This window comes from Salvia hispanica, chromosome 2 (assembly GCF_029641045.1).
Source record: "Salvia hispanica isolate PSC_SH4W2 chromosome 2, Shi_PSC_v1, whole genome shotgun sequence".
In the NCBI taxonomy this organism is placed as follows: Eukaryota; Viridiplantae; Streptophyta; class Magnoliopsida; order Lamiales; family Lamiaceae; genus Salvia; species Salvia hispanica.
This window is the reverse complement of record NC_142693.1, coordinates 32,351,314-32,378,158: the sequence shown is the minus strand read 5'-3', so window position 1 is coordinate 32,378,158 and position 26,845 is coordinate 32,351,314. Positions and strand designations below refer to the sequence as shown.

The window sequence follows — 26,845 nt, the reverse complement described above, 5'->3', positions numbered from 1 at the left end:
TGTGCGCTTGTATGAAAAAATTAACAACTTCGTAATTTGTAAAAGCTCTAACACATGTTTTTTCCTAGTCTGCAAATACAGTTGATCAAACAATCTGTACAAGTCATCATCAGGCTACACCATTTCCATGTAATAATGTATTGAATCTATTGATGGTTTAGAAACCAGACAGCTAAATAAAACAAGCCAATAGTGTTTATTTAAGAGTTAGATGGCATTCAAGTGAAGCCATCAAATACAAAAGTAGCCTAACCTGTTTTGCTGTTCCAACATAATCATGTGATGAGCTCAAAATGGCTTCAACTAGTAACTTTGATCACTCTGTTGGTATAGTGTTCCAATATCAGTTTATATGGTATAGTGTTCCAATATCAGTTTCTGCAGCTACATATTTGAATTGAATCATTATCTCCATGAACTGGTTTGAAATACAGGTACTACGATTTTTCGAAACATACCATATAAACTGGATTGAAGTCAATGCGCCTCAACTTAGTGTGTATTTGGTTTGGTATCCATGGTTACTTACATAAGTAAACCTATGATAATATTATCTGTGAAATTGTTGAGATTATTTTGATTGTGTTTGGTATGTTGTTTATAGCATTGCTTAAACTCATACTACAAAATTACTAAATAACCTTGATAAAAGTAAGTTGACAATTATATAGTAGAATTAGAAGATGTCATATTATAACATCATATGTGTTTTTATTTTCAACAGCAGCCACTATATATATGTAGTGTACATATTACAGTATTGTGTAGCTATAGCACTTGTACCAAATGATTTCACCCCTGCCATGATTATCGTCGCAACGGTGCATATCCACAACTTTTTTAACGAAGACGTCAAAGAAGCAGTTATAGTTAAATGCTAAGAAGCTGCAACAGTATTCCGAAATGTCTACTGAATCATCATCTTCGCACATTTCATTGGAAAATGGACCAAAACATTCTTGTGGCAAATACTTAAAACAGTATTCCGGACTTACGGCATCATAACCTTCAATAAGAACACTTAATATATAAAAACCTAGGATCAAAAATATTGGCTTGAATTGGGGAGTCATGTTTTAATTGGTTTATGGCCTCTCCATTTTTTTGTTTATGAAGTTTATATGGAGTCATCTGACGAAAGATAGATAAGTTACCGCAACATAATTTAACCGACGAAACTTACAAATCAATGCATTTAAGTGTTTAGAGTTATATGATGAAAGTCATAACATAAAATAACCGACAGAATTTATAAATTAATGCATTTAAGTAAAAGATAATTTATCACAACATAATTTAATTGAAGAAACTTCCAAATCAATGCATCTATGGATGTTATGACTACTGAGAACCAAGTGAGATTTATTCGCAATAAAACGCAAAATCTAAATTAATTAATGCTTCTACGGCTGTTGTGAGACCTATGACTAATGGGGAACCAAGTTAAATTTATTAGCTAAGCAAATCTCCTATTAATACAAAATCTAAATCCTTTCGACTTGAGAAAGAAAACTCAAGAATAAGCTTATATTAAGCTCCATGACATGATTACAGAAGATATGCTAAAATAATTTTGATATGGATAAAATAAGTTGACCCCTTGGTATTTTGTTGGGCAAGAGATACTGCACATATAATATAATTCTTGTCCATTACACTAACTTCAGTAAGCAATGAGTTCATTCTTGCACCATAGGCAGAAGAAATTCCTTTTCCAACTGATTCTTACTGATTCTGCATGATATGGATTCAAACTACACTGCAGTTAATTGGAGATAAATTTTAAGTGTCTACGAATACAACACTGCTTCTTTCGAAATACCAATCACCCATAGCTTTGTTGAATTGTCTGTGATAAAAAAACAAAAATATCATAAAAGTGGAATAATTTATTTCATGATATAAATTAAAATATGAGTCCACTATTTGAGACATGAAAGGCAAATAAAATCATAAAACTTGCCTTACTTTGCAAAGTGAGTGTTCCTTGCCAATACTGTTTGTAAATGAAATCATGCTCATAGCACGATGTGATGAATAATCCTCTTGATGGATTATCATCTAGTTTCTCCAATGTTTCCAGAAACGTGGTCTGAAAATCTGTGATTAAATTCAAAGGATTATGGAGGACAAAATCAATCGAAAAATAAAATTTATGAACTATTAGTAGTTTTAATTGGAAATTGAAATAATAATAACAATAATAATAATGAGTTTAGATTACCCATTATGATACTTAGTTGATTTTCAGTGCAACTTGAAAGCATGCCCGTGCAATTATTCCAGCCCACTTCGTTAGGCGAATTTGGTGCTATGTATGTCGTTATTTGAAAAATTACACAAATAAAATATAATTATTATTTTGAAAAAGAATTAACCAAAAGAAGCTTAACTTAGGACATAGGAAGAATAATATAAATGTAAACAGAACTTACTTGATATTTCTCAAAATCCGAGTTTAGCAAAAACAATGGCGTCCGGATATCATTGACCACATTTTCCGAGAAAAAACACTGAGATTTTAAAAGAAAACAATTAATTAGTCATATTTCAAATATAATAATGACAGAATCAACTTTATAGAAGTGTATATATATCCATTTAACCAATTCTGGAGCAAGTCTTTGTGTGCATGACTCCTGTAGAAATTGGGCTAATTCCTGAAGAAAAGAAATGATGTTAAGTCGATCCTGTTAATGTGAGATGAAACTATAACATGGAAAGTACTAATTTTTAGAATTATAGTAATTATTATAAAATACACAAAAATCCTTACATGAAATAAAACTACTTTGCGAAAGTAGTCTATGGCATTGTCCTAAGCTCCACGGAGATGTTCCCTATTGGTTCAAACACAAAAATATATAGTTAAAGTTCTTATTAAATTTTCATTTGAATCTTACGATCAAATAAAGAAGATAGAATCTGAAATGCATTTTAGACGACACGCACCGGGTAGGAAAGAATGGAAACGATCACAATTTAGGATCGTTGCCAACCCACTTGTCGAGTTTCCTATCAGTAAAGCATGTCAACAAAATCACCAACACACCAGTTATGCCATATGATTAAATGACAATTAATAGTGTAATAATGTAATTAGGTTAGAACAAATCATACATTTTCAGATTATTCGTCAAAAATTGTGCTGAGGTGAATAACAATAGTATAGTGTTCCAATATCAGTTTCTACAGCTACATATTTGAATTGAATCATTATTTCCATGAACTGGTTTGAAATACAGGTACTAGGATTTTTCGAAACATACTATATAAACTGGATTGAATTCAATGCACCTCAACTTAGTGTGTATTTGGTTTGGTATCCATGGTTACTTATATAAGTAAACCTATAATATTATCTGTGAAATTGTGATTATTTTGATTGTGTTTGGTATGTTGTTTATAGCATTGCTTAAACTCATACAAAATTACTAAATAACCTTGATAAAAGTAAGTTGACAATTATATGGAGTAGCATAATTAGAAGATGTGATATTGTAACATCATATGTATTTTTATTTTCAACAACCGCTATATGTAGTGTACATATTACAGCATTGGGGAGCCATAGCACTTGTCCCAAATGATTTCACCCCTGACAGCAGCTTGCTTATCGTCGCAAAGGTGCTTATCCACAACTTGTTTAACAAGTTGGTAAAAGTAGCAACCAGCGTTAAGTGTGAAGATAAAAAAGCCGCAACATTTATCCGAAATGTCTACTGAAGCAGTTGCATCTTCGCACATTTCATGGTTAAATGTATCCAAACAATCCGGAGGCAAAACCTTATAACATTCTGGATCTTGATAATCCAATCCTTCAGTGAGAATACTTAATATATGAAAACCTAGGATCAAAATAATTGTCTTGGATTGAGGAGTCATGTTTTACTTAGTTTTAAGCCTCTCCATCTTGTTGCTTATATAGTGTTATTTGATGAAAATAGATAATTTATCACAACATAATAACCGGCGACATTTACAAATTAATGCATTTAAGTATTGTGTAGAGTTAGTACATGATGGAAGTTAGATGATTTATCATAACATAATTTAACCGACGAAACTTACAAATTAATGCATCTATTGCTGTTATTACTAATGAGAAGTAAGTGAAATTTATTATCTTTAACAGATTCAATACAAAATATCAACCAAGTGAAATTTATTAGCTAAACAAATCTCCTATTAAATACAAAATCCAATTCCTATGCAGACTGCAGTTCGACTTAAGAAAGAATCGCAAAGAAAACTTGAATAGGAGTTTATAAAATGCTCAATGACTTGATTGCAGAAGATATGCTAAAATAATACTGATATTGATAAAATAAGTTGAATTACACCCATATAACATATTAACTTGATAGATAACATTTTTCTTAAACATAAATTTAAATATACTTACAATGATAAAATAGATAAACTTAATGGATTTATACTACATCGGGCAGTTAATTGGATGTAAATTTTGAGTGTCGATAAGGCGAACACTACTCCTTTCGAAATACCAATCACCCAAGGCTTGTTGAACTGTCTGTAATAAAAAACAAAAGATATCATAAAAGTTGAATAATTTAATTCGTAATATATATCAAAATGTGAATTCATTGTTTGTGATATAAGTGCAAATAAAATTATAAAACTTGTCTTATATATTTTGCAAAGTCGGTATTCTTTGCCAATTGGTTGGACGGTAAATAAAATCATGGATATAGGAAGAAGTGATGGATAATCCTCTTGATGGATTATCATCTAGTTTCCCCAATGTTTCCAGAAACGAGGTCTGAAAATCTGTGATTAAATTCAAAGGATTATGGAGGATAAAATCAATCAAAAAATAAAATTTATGAACTATTAGTAGTTTTAATTGGAAATTGAAATAATAATAACAATAATAATAATGAGTTTAGATTACCCATTATGATACTTAGTTGATTTTCTGTGCAACTTGAAAGCTTGCTCGTGCAATTATTCCAGCCCACTTCGTTAGGCGAATTCGGTGCTATGTATGTCGTTATCTGAAAAATTACACAAATAAAATATAATTATTATTTTGAAAAAGAATTAACAAAAAGAAGCTTAACTGTAGGACATAGGAAGAATAATATAAATGTAAATAGAACTTACTTGATATTTCTCAAAATCCGAGTTTAGCAAAAACAATGGTGTCCGGATATCATTGACCACATTTTCCAACATAATCATGTGATGAACTCAAAATGGCTTCAACTAGTAACTTTGATCACTCTATTGGTTGCATTAATAAACTCTAACCTCATCTATATTTTTTTAAACATCAGATTGTTCGTTAAAAATTGTGCTAAGCTCAATAACAATAGTATAGTGTTCCAATATCAGTTTCTGCAGCTACATATTTGAATTAAATCATTATCTCCATGAACTGGTTTGAAATACAGGTACTAGGATTTTTCGAAACATACTAGTATATAAACTGGATTGAAGTCAATGCGCCTCAACTTAGATAAGTAAACCTATGATAATATTATCTGTGAAATTGTTGAGATTATTTTGATTGTGTTTGGTATGTTGTTTATAGCATTGCTTAAACTCATACTACAAAATTACTAAATAACCTCGATAAAAGTAAGTTGACAATTATATACTAGAATTAGAAGATGTGATATTATAACATCATATGTATTTTTATTTTCAACAGCCGCTATATATATATATATATATATATATGTAGTGTACATATTACAGCATTGGGCCGCTATAACACTTGTCCCAAATGATTGTACCCCTGCCAGCACCTAGCTTATCGTCGCAAAGGTGCCTATCCACAACTTGTTTAACAAGGACGTTAAAGAAGCAGTCATAGTTAAGTGTGAAGATAAAGTAGCCGCAACATTTATCCGAAATGTCTATAGAAGCATTTGCATCTTCGCACATTTCACGGTAAAATGGACCAAAACATTCTTGTGCCAAATTTTTATAACATTCTGGGCCTGTGGGATCATAACCTCCTACAGTGACAACACTTAATATATAAAAACCTAAGATCAGAAATATTGGCTTGAATTGGGGAGTCATATTTTAATTGGTTTATAGCCTCTTCATTTTTTTTGTTTATGAAGTTTATATAGAGTCATCTGACGAAAGATAGATAAGTTATCACAACATAATTTAACCGACGAAACTTACAAATCAATGCATTTAAGAGTTATATGATGAAAGTCAGATAATTTAGCATAACATAAAATAACCGACAGAATTTACAAATTAATGCATTTTAGTGTTGTGCATGAAATGGATTCAAACTGTTACATTGCAATTAATTGGATATAAATTTTGAGTGTCAACGAGTACAACACTACTTCTATCGAAATACCAATCACCCACAGCTTGTTGAATTGTCTGTAATAAAAAAAAAACAAAAATTATCATAAAAATGGAATAATTTATTTCATGATATAAATTAAAATGAGTCCACTATTTGAGACATAAAAGGCAAATAAAATCATAAAACTTACCTTATTTTGCAAAGTGGGTGTTCCTTGCCAATACTGTTTGTAAATAAAATCATGCTCATAGCATGATGTGATGAATAATCCTCTTGATGGATTATCATTTAGTTTCTCCAATGTTTCCAGAAACGTGGTATGAAAATCTATGATTAAATTCAAAGGATTATGGAGGACAAAATCAATCGAAAAATAAAATTTATGAACTATTAGTAGTTTTAATTGGAAATAGAAATAGTAATAACAATAATTATTATGAATTTGGATTACCCATTATGATATGTTGTTGATTTTCTGTGCAACTTGAAAGCTTGCTAAATTCTGTAGTGCAATTATTTCAACCCACTTCGTTAGGCGAATTCGGTGCTATGTATGTCGTTATCTGAAAAATTACACAAATAAAATATAATTATTATTTTGAAAAGGAATTAACCCAAAGAAGCTTAACTGTAGGACATAGGAAGAATAATATAAATGTAAACAGAACTTACTTGATATCTGTCAAAATCCGAGTTTAGCAAAAACAATGGCGTCCGGATATCATTGACCACATTTTCCGGGAAAAAACACTGAGATTTTAAAAGAAAACAATTAATTAGTCATGTTTGAAATATAATAATGACAGAATCAACTTTATATAAGTGTATGTATATCCATTTAACCAATTCTGGAGCAAGTCTTTGTGTGCATGACTCCGGTAGAAATTGGGCTAATTCCTGAAGAAAAGAATTGATGTTAAGTCGATCATGTTAATGTGAGATGAAACTATAACATGGAAAGTACTAATTTTTAGAATTATAGTAATTATTATAAAATACACAAAAATCCTTACATGAAATAAAACTACTTTGCGAAAGTAGTCTGTGGCATTGTCCTGAGCTCCACTGAGATGTTCCCTATTGGTTCAAACACAAAAATATATAGTTAAGTGTTCAATAACAAACTTTAATGGAAGTTCTTATTAAATTTTCATTTGAATCTTACGCTCGAATAAAGAAGCCAGAATCTGAAATGCATTTTACACGACAGGCACCGGGTAGGAAAGAATGGAAAAGATCACAATTTAGGATCGTCGCCAACCCACCTGCCGAGTTTCCTATGAGTAAAGCCTGTCAACAAAATCACCAACACACTTGTTATGCTATGATTAAATGACTAATTAATATTGAGTAATAATAGTAATCAGGTTAGAATAAATCATACATTTTCAGCACTACTCATTCCTTGAGTACTTATGAGCTCTTCAATTACAGATGTGAAGATTCTCCGGCCTCTTAGATGGAGATTTGTTTCCTAAAAATAAATAAGAATTGTAATTATAACAAGTTTTTGACTATTTGATCTTATGAAACAAAGATAATTAAATTGTCATAGACATACCGGATTAACGGCTTCAACATCTGCCATAAATAATGCCCCATCACAGTATTGGATCAAAACAATATTCCAGTTATAAAAATCTGAAACAAAAATCAACCAATTATTATGAAATTTATTGTTACAAACAGAGATAAAATTTTATAATAACTCAACCACGTACAAACATAGAATTCATTCATGTGAACTCAACTATTTAATTCATATATAGATGTGATTTCTTATTACCTGGATTTATTGTTTTGTTGGGACTTTGGCAAGCAACCAAAGGTAAATATAAAGGAGGAAGATTTTTGGTGGACCCGAAATTTGTGTTGCTTCTATAGAGGCATCCTCCCTTTGTACCACACCATGCTCCTCCCTAATATGAAAAATGTAAATCTTTAAACTAATCAAATAACACAACTAAAATATCATAGCATACACATATATGTAGGAAAAAAAAAAAAAAGATTAAGATGAAATATTTAGGGATACTCTCTTATATACTAGTATTAGTTTGAGGGCTGACCGGTAGAAAAATCATCCAACTGTTGATTCCATCTCCGAATCCCTTGATAAAATAGTAGGCTCCAGGGGATCCATCCAAGCAGACTATCCAATTAAATTGTTTATCATTAAATCATATCTAGAGAAATAGGAGTAGTAATAAATAAATTCTTGGAAAGTAGTAGAACTTTTACCAGCCCCTTTTGTTATGGCATCCGTAATGAATGTCACATTCAGTTGTTGGGGAGCGTTTTGAGCGTCCACTTGAGATACGATGAAGACGAGCACATAAAGTAACCATATGGAGAGCGTGAGTTGGTTGTGGTTAATGCTACCCATCTTTCATGAAAAAAAAGAACTTAGTTAAACTATCTGATAGGGAGAACTGTTAAGTTAATAGTAGTAAAATTTGCAGAAATAAGCAGGTTTATTATTAGAAGGAAACAATTTAACTGTAGTGATGAAAATAATAATACTCTAGAAGTTGAATTTGAAGGAAATAATCAAATGTGCAACTTTGAATTGTGGAGAGAATTCACCTCCAAAGATGCAGTAGAAGTGTAGCTGAAAATTGCAATTGGATCCCTTATAATGATGTATTTTGGAATAGAATTACCTGATTTATGGAGATGCTTGACGATTGAAGAAGTTATTCTGAGATGCAGAGAGAAACGAAAAACAGAGGCGATATTTTCTGTAGAGAGAGAAAAATCATATGAATAGCACATTGTAATGGGCTCGAATTCGATCATAATTAAAATTCAGAGATAGAGTTGAAGCACAGCTCATCAACTTACATGTTGAAGTAGATGAAAAGTGGTGGGAATGAACAAGCAGATCTGCGCCAGAAAAATGAAGCTTTAGAAGGAAGAACTTCAAATCAAATCATGAAAGCACAATCAGAGAGGAGAGGGAGGAGTGAAGTGAAGAGTGTTAGGGCAAATGGTGGAGTTATAGATATTCTGAAATGGAGGGAAACTGGCAACGTCTATTTTTGTCATGTTTGGTTAAATCATTGAATTCATTTTGGGGAATTTATTCAGGACAATGCCCATGCTTCACCCATACCTATTTCCTAGTTTAGCTTTACTTCTAACTTTTCAAAGATGGCCATACCTATTTCCTTGTTTAGCTTTACTTCAACTTATTCAAAGATATTTTTTGTGGACAGAGTATTAGTGATTGAATGGAGATTTAATTAGATATTGATCTTCGGATTGATTAATTATTATGTAAAATTGAGATACTAACAATGGAATAGTATATATCCAAGTAAGATTAGGAAACAACACACCACAAAAACATACTCCTATATACTACACATCAGCTATTGCATATATACTAATTCTTGTCCATTACACTAACTTCAGTCAGCAAAGAGTTCATTTCTTGCATCATAATGATCTTCCGATTGAGCCCCAAATCAGGATGCATTGCAAAATAAAGAGGAAAGTAAGATATTCAAGAATAGTTAAGTTTGGTTAGGTAGCATAACCAATTCATTGAATTGCATTTCCTAGTATAGAATTTGTTGAATTTATTTAAGATACGCTGACAATGAACATGCTTCACCCCATACATATTTCCTAGTTTAGCTCTAGTTCAATCTATTCAAAGATTGATGGTTGATGACAAAGCCCATACCTTTTTCCTAGTTTTAGTTTAGCTGAATTTAATCATTCAAAGATGTTGAATGCTGACGGAGAAGAATTATTGAAACGATAGCTAACATCTATTTTTGTCTATAATCATTCAAATGAACAAGGTTTGCATTTCCTAGTTTTAAGATCAATCATATTTGAAGGATCAATTATTAATATTATGTACCCCTTTACGAATTAATCGATCATATTTCACTTATTATGTACCGTTTGCAAATTGATCTTAGTACTCTCAATTATTATGTACGAAGATCAATCATACAAAAAGGTCATGAATAAAACTGGTAAAGAAAAAAAAATAGAAAAAAATGGCATTGTAAGAGAAATTTGCCCTTGTAATAGTTTATGTATTGAGAATTTGAGATGGTATTTCTTCTACAAACTATTGTGATTAAGGACACAATAACCTTTGAAATTGAAAAGGCCACAAATGCATTGCACTCAGTGGCGGACGCAAAAATGAACTGGAGTAAGCAGCGACGAAGGCACATTGGGGCCTGGGGGTCCCTGGGCCCCTCAACATTTCACATTGTTATACCATTACTACCGACATTCAATGTATAATTCTGTGCTAGCTTAGTTGGTTGAGCATGCAGGCTTCTGTAGTTGAGGTCGCGAGTTCGATCAGGGCTCTCACTTTCCCGTTTCTATTTAATAATGTGCCTATTATTATTTGTTTTTCTGTTTCATTCAATATTTTTGTTTATCAATTTCAAAATTTTTAATTCTTTACAAAATATTCCTTTTTAATACTAGTACTATTATTTTGTGTACGAAATGGATTTATATTATGTAATGAAATAATTTATCCTATATTTTTATTTGTATAGTAAAACTTGGTTTTTTTTAGTTTTGCAATTTTATTTTTTGCAAAATAGTACTATTATTTACAAAAATCTATGTTATAGATTTATATTATGTGATGAATAAAATATTCTACATATTGACTTATCGAATAAAAAATGAAAATGTAGATTATTATTTTTCAAATAAATATTTTTAGATTTTGATGAGATTAAATATGTAATAATATCATAATATTAAATTTAACTAAAAACTACTCCTATCATTTTATTCTTGAAAAATATTACTGTAGATTAATTATTTAGCATTTATTATGATGCATTCTCAAATATTTTTGTCACATTCAAACTATATTTCTTAGTTCTTACAACTCTCTTTCACCTATATTGTAGCATCCTTAGGTGACACTAACATCGAAAAAGATTTAAGATATGGGCCCCCCAACGAAAATTTTCTGGCTTCGTCTCTGGGAGTAAGGGCTAAATTCTCAAATTCTACCTTAAAAATAAATTTGTAGGTAAATAAGATTATTAATAGGGGCTTTTATATAATGATGTGTATAGAATATGAATAAATTTTAGAACTTTATAGTAGAAAATAATTAAAAAAATGAATTCATTAGGGGCTAAAGCCGCTCCCCCAATGTGTGTAGGTCCGCCACTGATTGCACTTCAACCCGTGCCGTCTCGTAAAAAACTTCATAATGCCTGACGCCCTTCTCGTTTGCTTCAACTTCCTGTCGCTGTTCGACAACAAAAGTGAGAATCGGGCCGTTTTTAGCTACTTGCTTTATGTTGAAGCAAGAATACATGCCCTCAACTTCAATCCTAACATTTTCCATTTTCAACTTGTGTTTTTTTTCATAATCTATCAATGAGACTTGTTCAATTTTAGCCCACTTATACATAAGTCCCAAACAAATTTCTAATTTTCTTGCAAGATAAAAACTCCACCAGTCCCAAAAAAAAATTATTTTTTCTATTTTGGATCATCCCTCAAAATTTGATGAAGTCTAAAAAAGAAAAGTTTTGAACAAACACACACCAATAATAATGTAGACTCCATAATTCACTAACATTATTTCCGCTACTTTTTTCTCTTTTTCTTATTTTTTCCTATATCTCTTTCACCATACTAATTCCAGACTAAAACCCGTATTAACAACTTTGTCAATCTTAGAGGACAGAGGGATTAAGGATTAATATATCCACAATTAATTTCTGTTATTCAGTACCAAACCTTAAACAATACTACCTCCGTTTCACCATAGTTGAAGCGAAACTTTTCGACACAGAGTTTTAAAAATGAATATTGGATGTGTTAAATGAATAGATAAAAAATAAGAGAGAGGAAAAGGTAGAGAGAATAAAGTATAAAGTGAATAAAATAGAGAGAGTAAAGTAAGATAGAGTAAAGTAAGAGAGAGAAAAAAGTTACCATATATAAAAATGACTCAACTATGAAGAAACTTCTCGAAATGAAAAAATGACTCAACTATGGCGAAACGGAGGGAGTACTAGCTTTGATTCTATTATTGATGGCTCCAAATCGTCGATCAACCGATGGAACAATTTGATTGGGAATTGAACCAGACAAATAAAAATGCACCAACTAAATAAGTAGATCTACGTATATCATTCTCTATCCAATAATATTTGACTCGCTTCCAATAACTGCTATCTATGAATGATATTAATTATTTTTTAAATCTTGGTTGATATTAACCTTTTTTCTTTCAAAAAGATGTAATATTATGTTAAATAAGGATTTCAATAAATAGTTGTATTACTAAATGTGTAGAAATAGGCGATTTATTTGATTAAAATAATTCTGTTTATGAGATTAAGATGCAACATACTAGATGGTACTAGATTAAAATACAACATACTAAATAGTTATTAATACTCCCTCTTTTCGATTTCATCGTTAATCTGTTCAATTGTGATTATGGTCATTACTAGTACTATTAAATAAATTAAATCAATAGCCCAAATTTACATAATTCAACATTAAATAAAATGAGTTAAGGTTTAAAAAGAAATACATATAATCAAAACCAGGAAGAATCCCTAAATCAGAACCGCCGCTTTTCTTCTCATCTTCTGTCGCCGCTTTTTCTCCGGCCAACGCTATCAACAATGATTGCTGCAATCTCCTGGGTTCCGAAAGGATTCGCTAATTCAGTACCCACCGCAGCAGACCCTCCTTCCAAAGAAGAAATCGAAGAGATGGTAAAGAGTGGCCTTTTGGATACTCGGTTAGTTCATCTCTTCCCTCTATTTGGTTAAGCCCCAAATCGCTATTTTATCTTTATTGAATGATTAATACTTTGAATTTGGGGAAAACATTTAATTGATACATGGAAGGGCATAGTTTGAAGACATAGTGAAGCAAGTAGTATAAAAATTTAAGCTTTATTACATGTGGTATGTAAATTCTTGTTTCGTTTGATTTTTGCAGCGAAGGGAGTGAATATGATGAGGATATGAGTGAGGATGAGCTCGGTCAAGATGATGATCTTTCTAATGCATTATCTGCTGCTAATGCACTTGGAAAAGCTATCAAGACTGGAAACCCGGAGGCCGACAGCTTGACAGAAGCACTGAAGGAGCTAGACATGGATAATTATGATGAAGAAGATGATGGTGTGTTTTGATTGATACTGAATGACTCCTCTGTTTTTGTATTGATATATCAATCTCTTGCCAATTGTCAAATGATGTATCTTCCTAATTGTTTATTTGATACTGAATGAATCCCTCGGGTTTGTATTGACATCAGGTGCTGAGCTGTTTGGATCTTCCAACTTATACTATGCAAGTAACAAAATGGACCCTTATTTGAAGGATGGTGTAAGTTGCCTTTATATGATATAAATTGCTGTGCGCTATTGTACATGTTGGCAACCGTTTGATTGGTGAATCTCTATAATGCATTCAGGATGAAGACTCTGAAGAGGAAGAGGATATGACCATAAAACCAGAGGATGGTATCATAGTGTGTGCCAGGAATGAGGATGATGTCAGCCATCTCGAGGCATGTGGTTTGTTTGTCGAAAAATTCATGAAAAATTTAGATGCTCTTTGATTTCAATATAATCCAGTCACTAACTATTTGAATGACATTTGAAACAGGTTTGGATATTGGAAGACCCTTCAGATGTTAATTCAAACATGTATGTACACCATGATGTTGTCATTCCAGCGTTTCCCCTTTGCACAGCTTGGCTTGATTGTCCCATCAAAGGTGGAGAAAAAGGTAATAAGATTGCAGGTGTTTTTTATCCGTTGGCATCTTACAGTTTCTTTGTTAATGATGGAAGTCTTGTGTAATGTATGTACACCATGATGTCATTCCAGTGCTCATATCCCTTTACCTGTTTGGATATATTTATCTTTTACTCAGTGATGAAGCACGCGTAGTGAATTTCTAAATGGTTCTCTCCTTATATGCATGCCATCGCCCAGATAAATAAAAAATATTGGTCATATTTCTTGTTGTAGGAAACTTCATTGCGGTTGGGTCAATGGAACCAGCTATTGAGATATGGGACCTTGATATAGTATGTTGTCTTTTCTCCTTGTCTATGAGGTAATGTTGTTTTTGGTTAAAATAACCTCCAAATTTGATTCTGTTAGATGGATGAAGTCCAGCCATCTGCTACATTAGGTGGCGTTGCGGAAAAGAAGAAAAAAGGAAAGAAGGTTGTTCTTTTTCCAGTTGCACCTTAATACAGATTTAAGTGTTGTATATTTCACATACTACTATTTTTATAAATACAGCATGTTCCTGGCACCAAAAAGGTTATACATTTTATCGCCTGCTGTATTTGTATGCAATAATGAAAATTCCAGTACTCGTTCCTTCTATCACACTAAGGTTGTCAAGACATGAATAGTTTTTTTTTATCCCGAGTGGTCATTTTGTTATACTTGGCAAGGAGTATCTCTTGTTTAACTTGAAAGAGTAAAACCAAGGGATATGTTGATGATTATTTTTCCTGGTAGCCTGACGACGTGCCATATAACTTGCTCCTTCTCTCTGTCTTTTTATTAGAAATCTATTAAATATAAGGATGGCAGCCACACAGATTCAGTTCTTGGACTTGCTTGGAACAAGGAGTATAGGTATGTGGGAAGTTTTATATTGTTTTACATATCATGCACCAGAGAAATCGGAATGTAGCGGTTTATTTTCTTATGCTGTGGGTTTATTCAGGAATATTCTTGCAAGTGCAAGTGCAGACAAATTGGTTAAAATCTGGGATGTGGCAACTGAAACTTGTAACCTGACTTTGGATCACCATACAGACAAGGCAAGGCTGAATTATTGTGTTCTTCGTAACAAAATTTATTGTAGCTGTGTTAAATTTTGTATCAGTTCACCTGTTAATTATTTAGTTGAGGAAAATCAACCGAATTACACCTATAGGCTTACCGAACATATGATGATCTGATATTCCAGCAGAAATTTCTTTTTTGCAGTTTGTGTTCAATGATGTGATGCGATTTTTCACAGGTTCAATCAGTTGCGTGGAATCATTTTGCACCGCAAGTTCTTCTCAGTGGATCTTTTGATCACACTGTGGTTATGGTAGGCAGGCTTGTCTTTCTAAAGTTCAAGATAACTTCTTAATTTGTTACTCTCAGTTTATGTTAATTGTAGGAGTATTATATCTATATCGATGAGCTTTATTATGCATTGCAGAAAGATGGCCGGCAACCTGAACATAGTGGATTTAAGTGGTCTGTAGCTGCTGATGTTGAGAGTGTGGCATGGGATCCACACACAGAGTACTCATTTGTGGTTTGTGATTTAGCTTTCTCCAATTTCAACTATTTTATGGCTGTAGATGCGTATAGCCTATTCAGTTTTTTTTTCAGAATGGAAATCCCTGAGCATGAAATTTCTCGTTCAATTGTTTTTTTCAGGTCAGTCTGGAAAATGGCATGGTTTCTGGCTTTGATATCCGTAATGCTAGCTCTGATCCGTCATCTCAGCCCAAGCCACGTTTCACTCTCCATGCGCATGACAAAGCAGTTTGTGCAATCACATATAATAGCTTAGTTCCAAATGTATGTGATTTTATCTTCATCATAGAATACTTTAGATGTTAATCACTATACAATATTTCTGAACTGAATTCGGGGGTTGTGTTCATACAGCTTCTTGCTACTGGCTCAATGGATAAGATGGTATTCTCCTATTTCTATCAATTTATTTGTCTCCACTCTATAGTGTGTTTGCTATAGAGATTCAAATGATTCATCTGCTTGGACCTGTCTCCTCAGGTTAAGCTCTGGGATTTGTCAAGCGAGCCGTCATGTATTGCTTCCAACAATCCGAAAGCTGTATGCTAATTTCCTTGAATTGTGTTCGTTAATATGCATGTTAATTTGTCGTATATGAAGCTGAGGTTTTCTTCTATTGATTGGTTCCTTCTGCTTACAAATATACGTGTCACACTTATACGAGTTAGATTGACCATCGGTTTTCCTTGAATGCTGTTTCAGGGTGCCGTGTTTTCCATTTCATTCTCTGTAGATTGTCCTTTTACACTGGCCGTTGGAGGTTCTAAGGGAAAATTGCAGGTTGGTGATTTGTTTTAAAAATCCGTGCGCGTATTATTTTTTCTTGTTTAGGAGTACTCGTTTTTACTCCTTTCATGTTTTTAATGACTGAACAATTTATATCCAGTGATCTAGTGGTAGATTTTCGTGGCAATTGTTTTTCAACGACTAAACAATTGTTTTCATCTCTTGTTGCAGATGTGGGATATATTATCTGATGCTGAGGTTTCTAGAAGATATGGGAAATATGCGGCCCGATCCAAGCCTCCCCCTCCGAGCTCTTGAAACATAAATTGGAACTTGATCGATATCAACAAATGTGATGATTTATGTGCAGATTGAGGGTTGATGTGATTAGAAACGCAGGGTGAAATTTTGCAAGGCTAGGGAAATGTGTGAGCTTCTAACTCGCAACGGCATAAAATGCTCTTACGACACACAGGTGCACCGTTTTTTGAGATCTCCTACTGCTAGAAAATAGTTCGCATAGCATGAAGTTTTGTTAGTTGTTTAGGATGGTGTTGGTTGAACTGTTTGACAAAGATTGCTTGAGAATGATTATCTGTGTAATATCTTGGAAAAATGACTACTAAACTCATGTTTCTTGGATTATGCACAAAAGAGAGATGGAGTTAGGATATTCCATCTCTTCTTTATTTATGTTTTTTAGATTGATATATATTCAAATTAATGGTTTTTTACTTATATATTCATACACTTAAGTTAAATAGTTCTCTTTCTTTCACTGAAATTCCTTTCATTCCAACCGTAACAATTTTTACTAGTTTATTCAATGATCACTCGGACTATCAGCATTATTATTATTTAATACAATACTTGCTCCTTCCTATAAAATTGGTCATTTTCAATTTTGGTCCATCTCATAGCTCTTAATTTTGTTAACCTTTTTTCGTTAATGGGTTAAGCTCATTATTCACTAATACTCTCTCCGTCCCAGATTAAGAGTCGCTTTTTGCAATAAAAGTTCGTCCCAGTTTAAGAGTCACTTTTAGAATTTTCCATATTTGGTTATACAATTTTACCTCATTCTTCATCAAAATTACATAAAAATGTCATTATCTACATTAAAATAAATCAAAACAAAAATCAAAAGTCAAAAGGGACCCACCTTCAATCAACTTCATCATCTCACTTCATTTAATACACACTCTATCATCTCACTTCATTTATTACACACTTCAACTCTTTCTTAAAACCCGAGCCATTAAGTGACTCAAAATGTGGGACGGATGGAGTAATATTTTAATTATTTTTGTCTCTTTTTCTCTCTCTTATTTTACTAATTGTGCATTAATATTATAATCTATGTTGTTCTAGATATAGATATTTTTATGAAACAAATGGAGTAAAAGAATAACTTCTTGTAGTGAAATTTAATAAATTCAAAGCAATAAAAATTGTAAAAACCACAAATAAATGTATAAATTATGTCAAACGAGAACTAGAAATTACATGAACTGAGTTGTGAATGGAAATTAATAACTGACACTTCAATCAATTAATGTTATAAATTGAGAAATGAAAAATAAAGGGATATCAGTCTTAAACCATAAACTTTGCCAAAATTTGGCAGTTGCCACGAACTTTAAAATTAGTCTAAAATATCATAAACTTTGCACTTTGTTTGGTATTTCCAAAACTTCCCCAAATAAGATATTTTCATCAAAATCTTATTTTATGCGGGCAATCATGATACGTTTTATAGTATTTTAAACCACTTTTTTAAGTTTATAACAAGTACTAGGATAAAAGGTCACGTAGAAAACAACATTGATTTAATTATGTCAAGCATGATTAAAAAAAAAAAAAAAAAAAAAACTCGTAAGTTAGTAATATGATGATTGACATGCCATGAGAAATACCAAACAAAGTGCAAAATTTATGATATTTTAAACTAATTTTAGAATTCATCGAAAATTTTAAATTTTAGGTAAAGTTCATGATTTAGGGACCAATATTCCAAAAATAAAAGAATTGATAAATCCTTCTTAATTTCAATGTAACATCAAATATACTCCTATATAAATTAAAGATATTTGACATTTAAGATTGGTCCAAGGGTGTCACATTGTAATAACCCCTTTTTGGGGTAGTTTGGTAATTACAATTAACAAAAATTGGAAATGTTGGGGGTCACATCCATATATTAAAGTAGTTTCGTAATTTAAGTCGAAATGATGTACTAAAAGTTAGGGGTCATATTGTAATTTAAGTATCCTTCATCGCAAATTATGAGTATGAAGTAGCACCAACAGCGCATCCACCAAACTAAAAATCAACAATTACTACACAATAAATAAATAAATTTAGAAAAGTAAAAGAAAAGGGAAAAACTACGCCTTGTACAATATTTATTCCTCACCTGGATCTACAAATATAGGAAAATTAGATTTTAACATTCAATAATATTTCTTGTCTCTTAAAAATAAAAATTATTTCTTTTTTTTTATTTGTCATCTATAAAAATTTTGTAATTTGAAAATTTCTCTCTCTCTAAAGAGGTAAGATCTATTTTTCATTATTACACTTTTCTTTCCATCTCTATCACTTTACTAATTTTTTATTAAAACCTATATCAATTCAAAAATTTCTATTTATAGGAACGGAGTGAGTAGAAATTTTTTATTGAACCGGTTGCATACTATAAGACTTTACGTTCCAACTAAGTTTAGACATAACATTTGGATATGGAAGTTAATAAATTATATTGAAAAGCAAAAGACAATAAAGTAGGAGAAATGAATAAAGTGTAAAACATGTGATAAAATATAAAGTAATAGTAATTAGATATTTTGTTTATTATTAAATAAACAAATGACTTAATTTAATTGGGTTTAGGGAGAATAAATCCTTAGATGCAATTTTATATTCAGAGAGAATTAATTCCAAAAATAGAGTAGCCATCAAAGAAAAAAATGATCTTAAAATATTTTTGTTTTTGTATGTTAAGGCATGCACTAATAACAATAGTAAAAAAAACGTAAATCACAACTTAATCAAAAACTCAAATGTCAAATATTCGAATATTGCAATAACACAACCACAAATGTAACCGAAACAGTAGCAGTCATCCACACCCAACAAAGGTATAAGTATATCATAAAAACATAACTCACCAAAATAAAAATAAGATAGGTATTGAGCCAAAGTAATCGCTCAACAATAGAACATAACTCTTTTAACATTCTCCCTGAGCTGTGGAAGGGGCCTCACAGCAGCATTTGCCCCGGGAACCCTAGTAGCCCTTGCCCCGGCACCTCCACCACGACCGGTAACTGCACTACTCGTCATAGAACCACTGTCCGACGTTTCAGGCTCCATGTAGAAACGAGCACGGAAAGCAGCCAAATGGGCATAGTATGCAGGAGGTACTGACAAAAGCCAATATTCAAATTATTAAGTAAAGATAAGAGTAACAAATTGGAATCAAGAAAATAAAGCATTGACATCAAACACATACCGATTGAAACAGATCTAGTACATCTTGCATATCTGCAGATCATGAAATCAAAAGTTAAACCAGATAAATAATACGAGAAAAAACCTCACAAGCAATTAACGAAGAAACTCACGTGTAGCAAAGGTTATTAGTAAGAGACTGTAGAGCATCGGCTGAAAACTTATTCTCATCCCACAAGACATGGTAGTGGGCAGGACGGCTCGTTCCCTGTGATTTCATAGAATTGCAAATGTAAGAGCACAGAATAATAATACTACAAGATATAGAAATTTAAGACAAGGCATATGACGGAACCTGAATCCCAGCATGACTGCAAAGGTAGAAGTCGAATTCAGTGGGATGGCAGATCTTGGAATCAACAACAGTACCTACAATATTCATAACAAAATATATCAGGGGACTCCAGCCACCAAATAAAAGAAAAAAAATAGCAACGAATCACATAAAAACTGTACCAGGCAAAATATTGCCACTTCTGTCAACTGAATGCTTGTCGTGATGGTTATTAGCAAAGAGACGAGTGTGATGACGTTTTTGAACCACCACAAAGGTAACAGTAGGCTGATAGTTTGGCTCCAGAGACGCGCATGCCTGAATGAGTATGAACATCATTACAGAATTTGTATTAATTATCAAAGTGTAGATCTATTCCAAATGACAAAACCAAAGTAGGAATCATTACCTTACGTATGGCATCAAGTTCGTAAAGCAGAACTTGATAGAACTGTCCCTCACTTACTCCATCCCTACACATGAATTAATCTATGAGATGTCGAGGAGGAAGCAGCAGCAGAAAATCGCACCTAAAAAGTAAAATTTGGATGAAGGTATTACCTATAGAAGATTATACGCTGAGGTTTCTGGCCTGTTGCTTTGCGGAATGAAATAAGCAGTTCCCTGATTTACAGAAGTATGACATCTTAGACATATAGTTGTTTGCATATACTGTATAATAGACAGCTTATCAAAATATAATGAAAAAACAGTTTGAAAACTAAATCATTAACATACTTTATCATGCCACCGTGCATAGTCCCTCTTTGTGGGTCGTGCCAAGTTTTGTACAGGTCCTGAATTAGCTCCTGCCTATGGGCTTGTGCACAAACCAAGCCAGCATATTTTGTGACCTCAGGCCAATCTTGAGAAGCCACAACCTGAAACAATGTCAAGAAAGTATACAGCTATAAATAAAAGCATGCACAAAGGATACAATACATCTATCCATAAAGAAAAAGAACTTACAGCAGCAATTGATGGGCTAGAATCCTCGCCGGGATGTGGATGTGTAACATCCGCACCAAAAATAATTGTAGGGGCGTCGCTCACAAGCGGTATACGCCTGGAAATTGCATCAACCAGAACAGTGTTCCTACCACCAACTTTGACATTTATCTTAAGAGAAACATTGGCAAGATATTGTTTGCTCATCCTGTAAACATGCTTCTGTAGACAACATTGAGAGACAATACCCAGATCTGTCTCACATATACGCTTTAGATCACCTAAAAGAAATAAGATATCAAATTATCAGGTCTACATATTGCATGAACAGTAGAAACCTAAGATAATTCCTTAAAAATCTAAATATATAGTTTCCATTGATAAGATTTTCACATATTTGAGGAATTAATTATACAGTACCGTATAGAGAGCCATTATTGTCGGGTAATATAACAATTAGTAAGTCAAGCTCCTTCTTATTGTGTGGCTGCAGTTTAGTCATCACATCATGAAACCTAGCTTTCAAAACTCTTTCCACCTGATCAGGGCGACCACTCAAGACAGGTAGGACAGGTTGAGGATTAAATGCCTACAAGAAAATAAATAAAATTAGAAACAGGTTAACAGCGGAGGGAACAGGGTATATTAAAAACTGTCTCTACCATGCCAGAAGTGGTGCACATCTGCGCAAGCTCATGACAGAAGCTATGTGCCACACTGTCTTGAACATTTCGGGCAAAGTTGATGCAGATCCAATTGCTAACAACACCGCCATTAACCATCCTCTGCAGGTTGGCAATCAATTGCAATTGTTAAATCCAATTATAACAAGGGCCTTATTAATTCAAAATGCCATGAATATATATTAAACAATGTCCCAGCAGGAACACCCAACGTGAACCCACCCACCACAATGCCCAATGTACTTTAGGCATGCCAAGCGGGCAGCAAATAGTGAAACATCAACCACATGAACTAAAGGAAAGTTAAACCATTTGTACTTTATTCTTACATGATGCCTTGATTCTAAAATGAAGATGATAGTAATACTTTTTCCCATTGAAAAACCCAAATAGTAAAAATTAAGAATGAAGCAATTTACCTTATTCATCATATTCCACTGCCCAACTTGAGGAAGACAGTCCTTCTCCCTACCAGAATCATGATATTTGAGCTGTAACAGGATCACATAACATTAAAAGTCTTCATCATGAAATAAAAAGGATATCTATTAAAAAGTCCAAAAATAAAATATTTTCATTACCCAGGGTGCAGGTAGGACACGAGCCTCAACCTGTGCCAACGTGTTACTAATGTTGATTCCAAACTCTTTTGCATAAGGGTCATTAGCATAGGCGTTGTGTTTAACAGTCTGTACAAATGGCAAACGTAAGAGAGAATGAGAAAAAGGTCATTTGCTTAGATCCATAGCATCACACAGAACAATGAACACAAAACAGAAACTGATGAGTCAAGTGTCCTAAACTAAGTGCTTTTCTGTAAAAAAAACAAGATTATTTTGCATCAGCAATAAAAAAATAACTAAAGCAACAGAGATAAATGACATAACCAACCTGAAGAATGTCCTTTTCTCTATCCTGAGGACGCTGGCATGTCACTTTAAGTAGTGCAGTGATCTGTCTCTCATTTAACCTCTTGGAGTATCTCTGGCCCTGAACTATCTTGCATACCTATATGACAAAACTATAAATTCAACATTCTTTTATATTTCATGAAAAATAATAGTGAGTCAAAGAAAAGACAGACCTCCATGGGCAAGTAGTTTGGCCTCTGGGTATTTCCTACTTGGAGACAAGGCCATTGCGTGTGCTGAATGACGAATCCGTAGGTCTCTTGGAAGTATTCCACCACAGATTTCATTGTACCCCTTTCATCCACCGGAAATCTGACACCACCAGATTTAGCTTAGATTTAACAAAAATCAAACCATCTCCACTAAATACTAGTAGTAGTATAAAGAACAAACATGTATGTAATGAACTCAATGCACAGCAATCTTAAAAAAGTGAAAAGAAATAGAGCATATAATAATATTATAATAACAAAAGGAATTTGATCCTCACGTTAGCTCACGTGTTGCCTGTGATGTCAAACCAGAGATACGGTATTTCCTTCGCATGTTTCCACGATGAGTAACCTCCACCTTTACTCCTCTAAGGGCTTTCTTGATCTGTCAAAATAATTTTTATTAAGGCACTAAAGGTATAATTGTGGACGATGGAACTCATCATTGAAGTATAATATCCAAACACATACTGGAAAATCATATGGTCATACCCAAGCTATCATTTATTTAAGCAATATCCAAGTAGCAAAAGAATATATCCAGTAAAACTGAAGATTCAAAACCAACCTTCACACGGTCAGCATCAGACAATGGTCTAGCTGATACGTCCCTATTCAGAAGCTGCGCAACAAAATCAATAACTGGGAGTGGCTCGATAAATGCAGTGGATGACATATCTGTCAAGAACAGTAAATCGTAAGGATAAGAATCAATGTAAATATTACACTCCTACTACTAGCATAAACAAGTATATTTAATAGAATAACAAAGTCTACATCAGATCAAGAATTCTAACCGATGTTCAGTGATAGGCCCATCTGAGTAGGACGAATGCTCTGGTAAAATCCACGCCAACTTTCAAGTCCTTCACCCAGAGGTTGTCTTTGGCCTAACCTAGGGTCATAGAAAGAACGTCCAACCGGGGTATACCTAAAGCAAAGAACAATCAGCACAGGGGATGTATAAAGAAGTAAGGAACTGAAAATGAAAAGATAGCAGATGAGAAAAAAAAAACATACGAACTAGTAGGAAGTTCACGAAGAACAATGTCCAAAACTTGAAGAGCCTCTTGCGGTGCATCAGCTTGTCTACCCTGTAAAAACATTCCTAGATGGTGCAAGTCAGCTCGCGCAGCAAACTTGATGACCACCTTGAATTCTCGTTCTCGCCTACAATTCTCAGAATATAATGACAGTTATGTTCGAACCAAAAAATCTAACACCTGCTAAAATACGAGATGGCAAAATGTTAAAGAGTGTCTAAAAGAAGGGAGACAAAAACCTGGCGCCACCGGGAGCATCTTCTTCATCCAGAAGTGTTATTTTGAATTCTTTAGAAACAAAAGGTAATGGTCCAGCAGTATACAGGCTCTTTCTTCCATCATAGGCAGGAAGCCTACGACCCAGATGTGATTCCTGATATGAGGTAACTAACTGCTTCATCACAGCACGATTAACTCCACGGGATGTAACTTCAGGAGTTATTGAGACCTTTCACAAAATGAAAGAAGAATGGGTCAGTTGATAAAGTAATGGAAGAGAGCTTAAATCACAGAGAAATTAATTAATTTCATGTGAACAACTCACGTCATATTGATGCAAATCCTTGTCTGGAAGCTCCGCAAAGAAATGATTGGCTTTCACCACACACCTTGTCCCATAGTTACCTTTGCCAGGTCTCATCGGAAATCTCAGAGATTTGCTTGAAGCTGGTTGCATATCTCGTCCGGGAGCCACCTCTTGCTGGATAGAGAGATCCTGGATCTGTTCAGTTACTTCCGAAACTTGCGGAGGATCAGGTGCCTGTGTAGAGGAGCTTGCCCCTGGAAATGTCTCAACAGGCCTCCCATAAGAAGCAGGCTTAGTCATCACAGCTTGATGTGGTGATTGAGTAGCTTGGTGCAGCTCGGGCGCTGGTGGACGAGATGGACCACCAGCAGAAGGCGCCTCTCGGCCACCTACAAATGCACCTCGGCGGGACGCACCTCCTCGGCCATGTTGCTGACCACCACCATACTGCTGTCCACCACGGCCCTGACCCTGCTGATAGTCAGGAGGTCCACCATAATACTGCTGAGGAGCTGTTCTGCCACCGCCACGGCCACCGTAGGCCCCACGTTGGGGTGCCCAGCCTCTTCCCCCACCTTGATATCCCCCTTGCTGTTGTGTCTGTTGTAGCTGTGGCTGTGGTTGTTGTTGAGCAGGTGGGTTCTGAGCACCACCACGCCCTGCACCTTCTTGAGACTCCGAGCTCTCACCGCCAGGAAGTTCGGTTCGCCTCTTTCTTGCCATAGTAGAAACAACTGTATAAATTAAAGCATCACAATTATAAGTTTATATCAACCACAACCAGAATCTAACACGAGTAAAAATAATCATGATATAAGTAAATACTTGAAGGAAAACACCCGCCAACGTCCCCCTTAGATAATCCACATAAGAACACTACCAGATTATCTTTAAAATTATCTTGTTTGCATCACAAAAATTTCACCAAGTTGAAAACAGAAAGTGAGCAGTTCCAACTAGTTAGCAGCGTGTAAAATTCCAGTTATGCAAAACATAAAGAGACTGCGTAAAACACAACATAACATAGTTCAAAACTTCTAGCAATACAAGTTCGAACTATTCCTGAAAGCAACGATCATCACGAAAGTCACCAAAAATACAATCGAAATCCAGCATGCACAGGCTTTGCTTTAGCTTACAGAGCCATATAATACGATTGAGAATGACAAACACTATACATACGGGTGGTACTCTGCTAAAAGTTCAGAGACCTAGGCCTAAGTGGAGAATTCAAAAGCGAGCTATACCTCAAACAGGAAAACAAATAAGCTTCACCACAATTAAAAACTTAGGAAAACAGTGAAAAACTGACACCGGAAGAACCCTAAAAAGTCGTTTAAAACAAAATTTGCTGCACGGAATTTCGAATGATCTAAAATTTTCTTCTAGAAAGAGAAAACACGCCAAAAACAACTAGAACATTCGAAAATCGAACGAAATCAGATCATCAATGGCGGAATAAACCCTAGAAATAACACAGCAAAGAGAGACACACGGTGAAGCAGCAGCAACTGCACACAGACGGAGTAAAACCCCAGATCCAACTAGATCCACCAAAAACAACACCAAACGACGGAATCAAAACCCTAGCAAAATTTGCAGCAGGCTTTTTCATCGACAAACACAAAAATCTTCTGCTACACTCACCTTTAGACTTACAAAACGGCACGGAAACAGCTTCAGCTCTCACAAACAGCGACGAAGCAGGCACAGGGCAACTACAACTGTATATATATAGAGAGAGGGTGGGTGGGTGTGTGTACGATTAGAGAGAGAGAGGGTGGAGAAAAAGTAAGGGATAAAAAAGGCAAATAAGGTGTGGGGTTGCTGGTTGGAAATTGGCGCTAGCGTTTGACGGAATTACGTAATTGCCACTCGCTTGGTCTCATAGGAAATGACGACTCAGTCCCTAGATATCCGTTTTTTTGGACTGGAGCTCAGTGACATGATGACGTGTAATGAGAATGGCGTTGACTGCTTTTCAGCAGATGATGTGGCATCCGACGTGGAGGATCTGGAGATGGTGACTGGTGGGAACGACAGCGTGGAAAGTGATATCATTTGTGACCCCAAATGATTATCGTATTAATTTCTCAACCTCAGCCCCAAAATATAAATTCGATTATAGGCCATTAAGTTTTTGCTACTTTAATTTGCTAACTCTTAGACTATGTTTATCGGTGGGGTGGGTCGACCGCCACCTCACCCCACCTTTAAAAAAAAAATAAAAAATCAATAATATTGTCTCAATCTCAAGTAGACCACGGTCTCTCTCCACCCAAACACCAACCAGGCGGTCTCCATTCCATCATCCAATGAGATTGTGCCAAATGGCACAATCTCATTGGTTGATATATATATACTTTTAAATTAATATATCTT

General features: G+C 34.0%; 2 protein-coding genes and 1 pseudogene across 3 annotated transcripts; 1 reads left to right on the top strand and 2 right to left on the bottom strand.

Moving 5' to 3' along the window:
• Positions 1-6,161: 6,161 nt before the first annotated feature.
• LOC125205197 (pectin acetylesterase 8-like) lies at positions 6,162-9,354 on the bottom strand (annotated as a pseudogene). The gene is made up of 14 exons (XR_016135446.1): positions 9,149-9,354; positions 8,968-9,045; positions 8,546-8,690; positions 8,374-8,456; positions 8,091-8,223; positions 7,866-7,945; positions 7,689-7,778; positions 7,470-7,594; positions 7,318-7,381; positions 7,148-7,201; positions 6,977-7,054; positions 6,756-6,867; positions 6,495-6,631; positions 6,162-6,378 (listed from the first exon to the last, which is right to left on the bottom strand). The product of XR_016135446.1 is annotated as a pectin acetylesterase 8-like (transcript).
• Positions 9,355-12,863: 3,509 nt separating this feature from the next.
• Positions 12,864-17,093, top strand: LOC125201755 (putative WD repeat-containing protein C17D11.16). Its single transcript, XM_048099993.2, has 16 exons — positions 12,864-13,073; positions 13,277-13,461; positions 13,598-13,668; positions 13,757-13,852; positions 13,951-14,074; positions 14,320-14,378; positions 14,455-14,520; positions 14,873-14,943; positions 15,035-15,131; positions 15,335-15,409; positions 15,524-15,622; positions 15,748-15,891; positions 15,982-16,011; positions 16,108-16,167; positions 16,330-16,407; positions 16,585-17,093. Exons 1-16 carry the CDS (start codon positions 12,955-12,957, stop codon positions 16,669-16,671), a joined length of 1,461 nt encoding a protein of 486 aa, XP_047955950.1. The 5' UTR covers positions 12,864-12,954; the 3' UTR covers positions 16,672-17,093.
• A 2,306-nt stretch (positions 17,094-19,399) lies between these two features.
• LOC125219538 (protein argonaute 1) lies at positions 19,400-26,263 on the bottom strand. The gene is made up of 22 exons (XM_048121549.2): positions 26,111-26,263; positions 24,482-25,197; positions 24,177-24,385; positions 23,915-24,064; positions 23,692-23,825; positions 23,463-23,572; positions 23,173-23,279; positions 22,856-22,994; positions 22,663-22,779; positions 22,353-22,460; positions 22,191-22,262; positions 21,751-21,873; positions 21,509-21,677; positions 21,110-21,369; positions 20,879-21,021; positions 20,702-20,764; positions 20,550-20,613; positions 20,323-20,458; positions 20,162-20,235; positions 19,980-20,074; positions 19,868-19,899; positions 19,400-19,778 (listed from the first exon to the last, which is right to left on the bottom strand). The coding sequence occupies exons 2-22, from the start codon at positions 25,184-25,186 to the stop codon at positions 19,564-19,566; spliced, it is 3,225 nt and encodes a 1,074-aa protein (XP_047977506.1). The 5' UTR covers positions 25,187-25,197; positions 26,111-26,263; the 3' UTR covers positions 19,400-19,563.
• Between the last annotated feature and the right edge of the window lie 582 nt (positions 26,264-26,845).

Bases quoted from the DNA above. Each gene is read 5' to 3' on its own strand.
- LOC125201755 (XM_048099993.2), top strand. From the start codon at position 12,955: ATGATTGCTGCAATCTCCTGGGTTCCGAAAGGATTCGCTAATTCAGTA. The intron at 13,669-13,756 runs GTAAGTTGCCTT...TAATGCATTCAG, and splicing joins ACCCTTATTTGAAGGATGGT to GATGAAGACTCTGAAGAGGA. The intron at 14,379-14,454 runs GTATGTTGTCTT...TGATTCTGTTAG, and splicing joins AGATATGGGACCTTGATATA to ATGGATGAAGTCCAGCCATC.
- LOC125219538 (XM_048121549.2), bottom strand. From the start codon at position 25,186: ATGGCAAGAAAGAGGCGAACCGAACTTCCTGGCGGTGAGAGCTCGGAG. The intron at 23,826-23,914 runs GTATGTTTTTTT...TCTTTGCTTTAG, and splicing joins CGTGAACTTCCTACTAGTTC to GTATACCCCGGTTGGACGTT. The intron at 20,614-20,701 runs GTAATACCTTCA...ATTCATGTGTAG, and splicing joins CAGCGTATAATCTTCTATAG to GGATGGAGTAAGTGAGGGAC.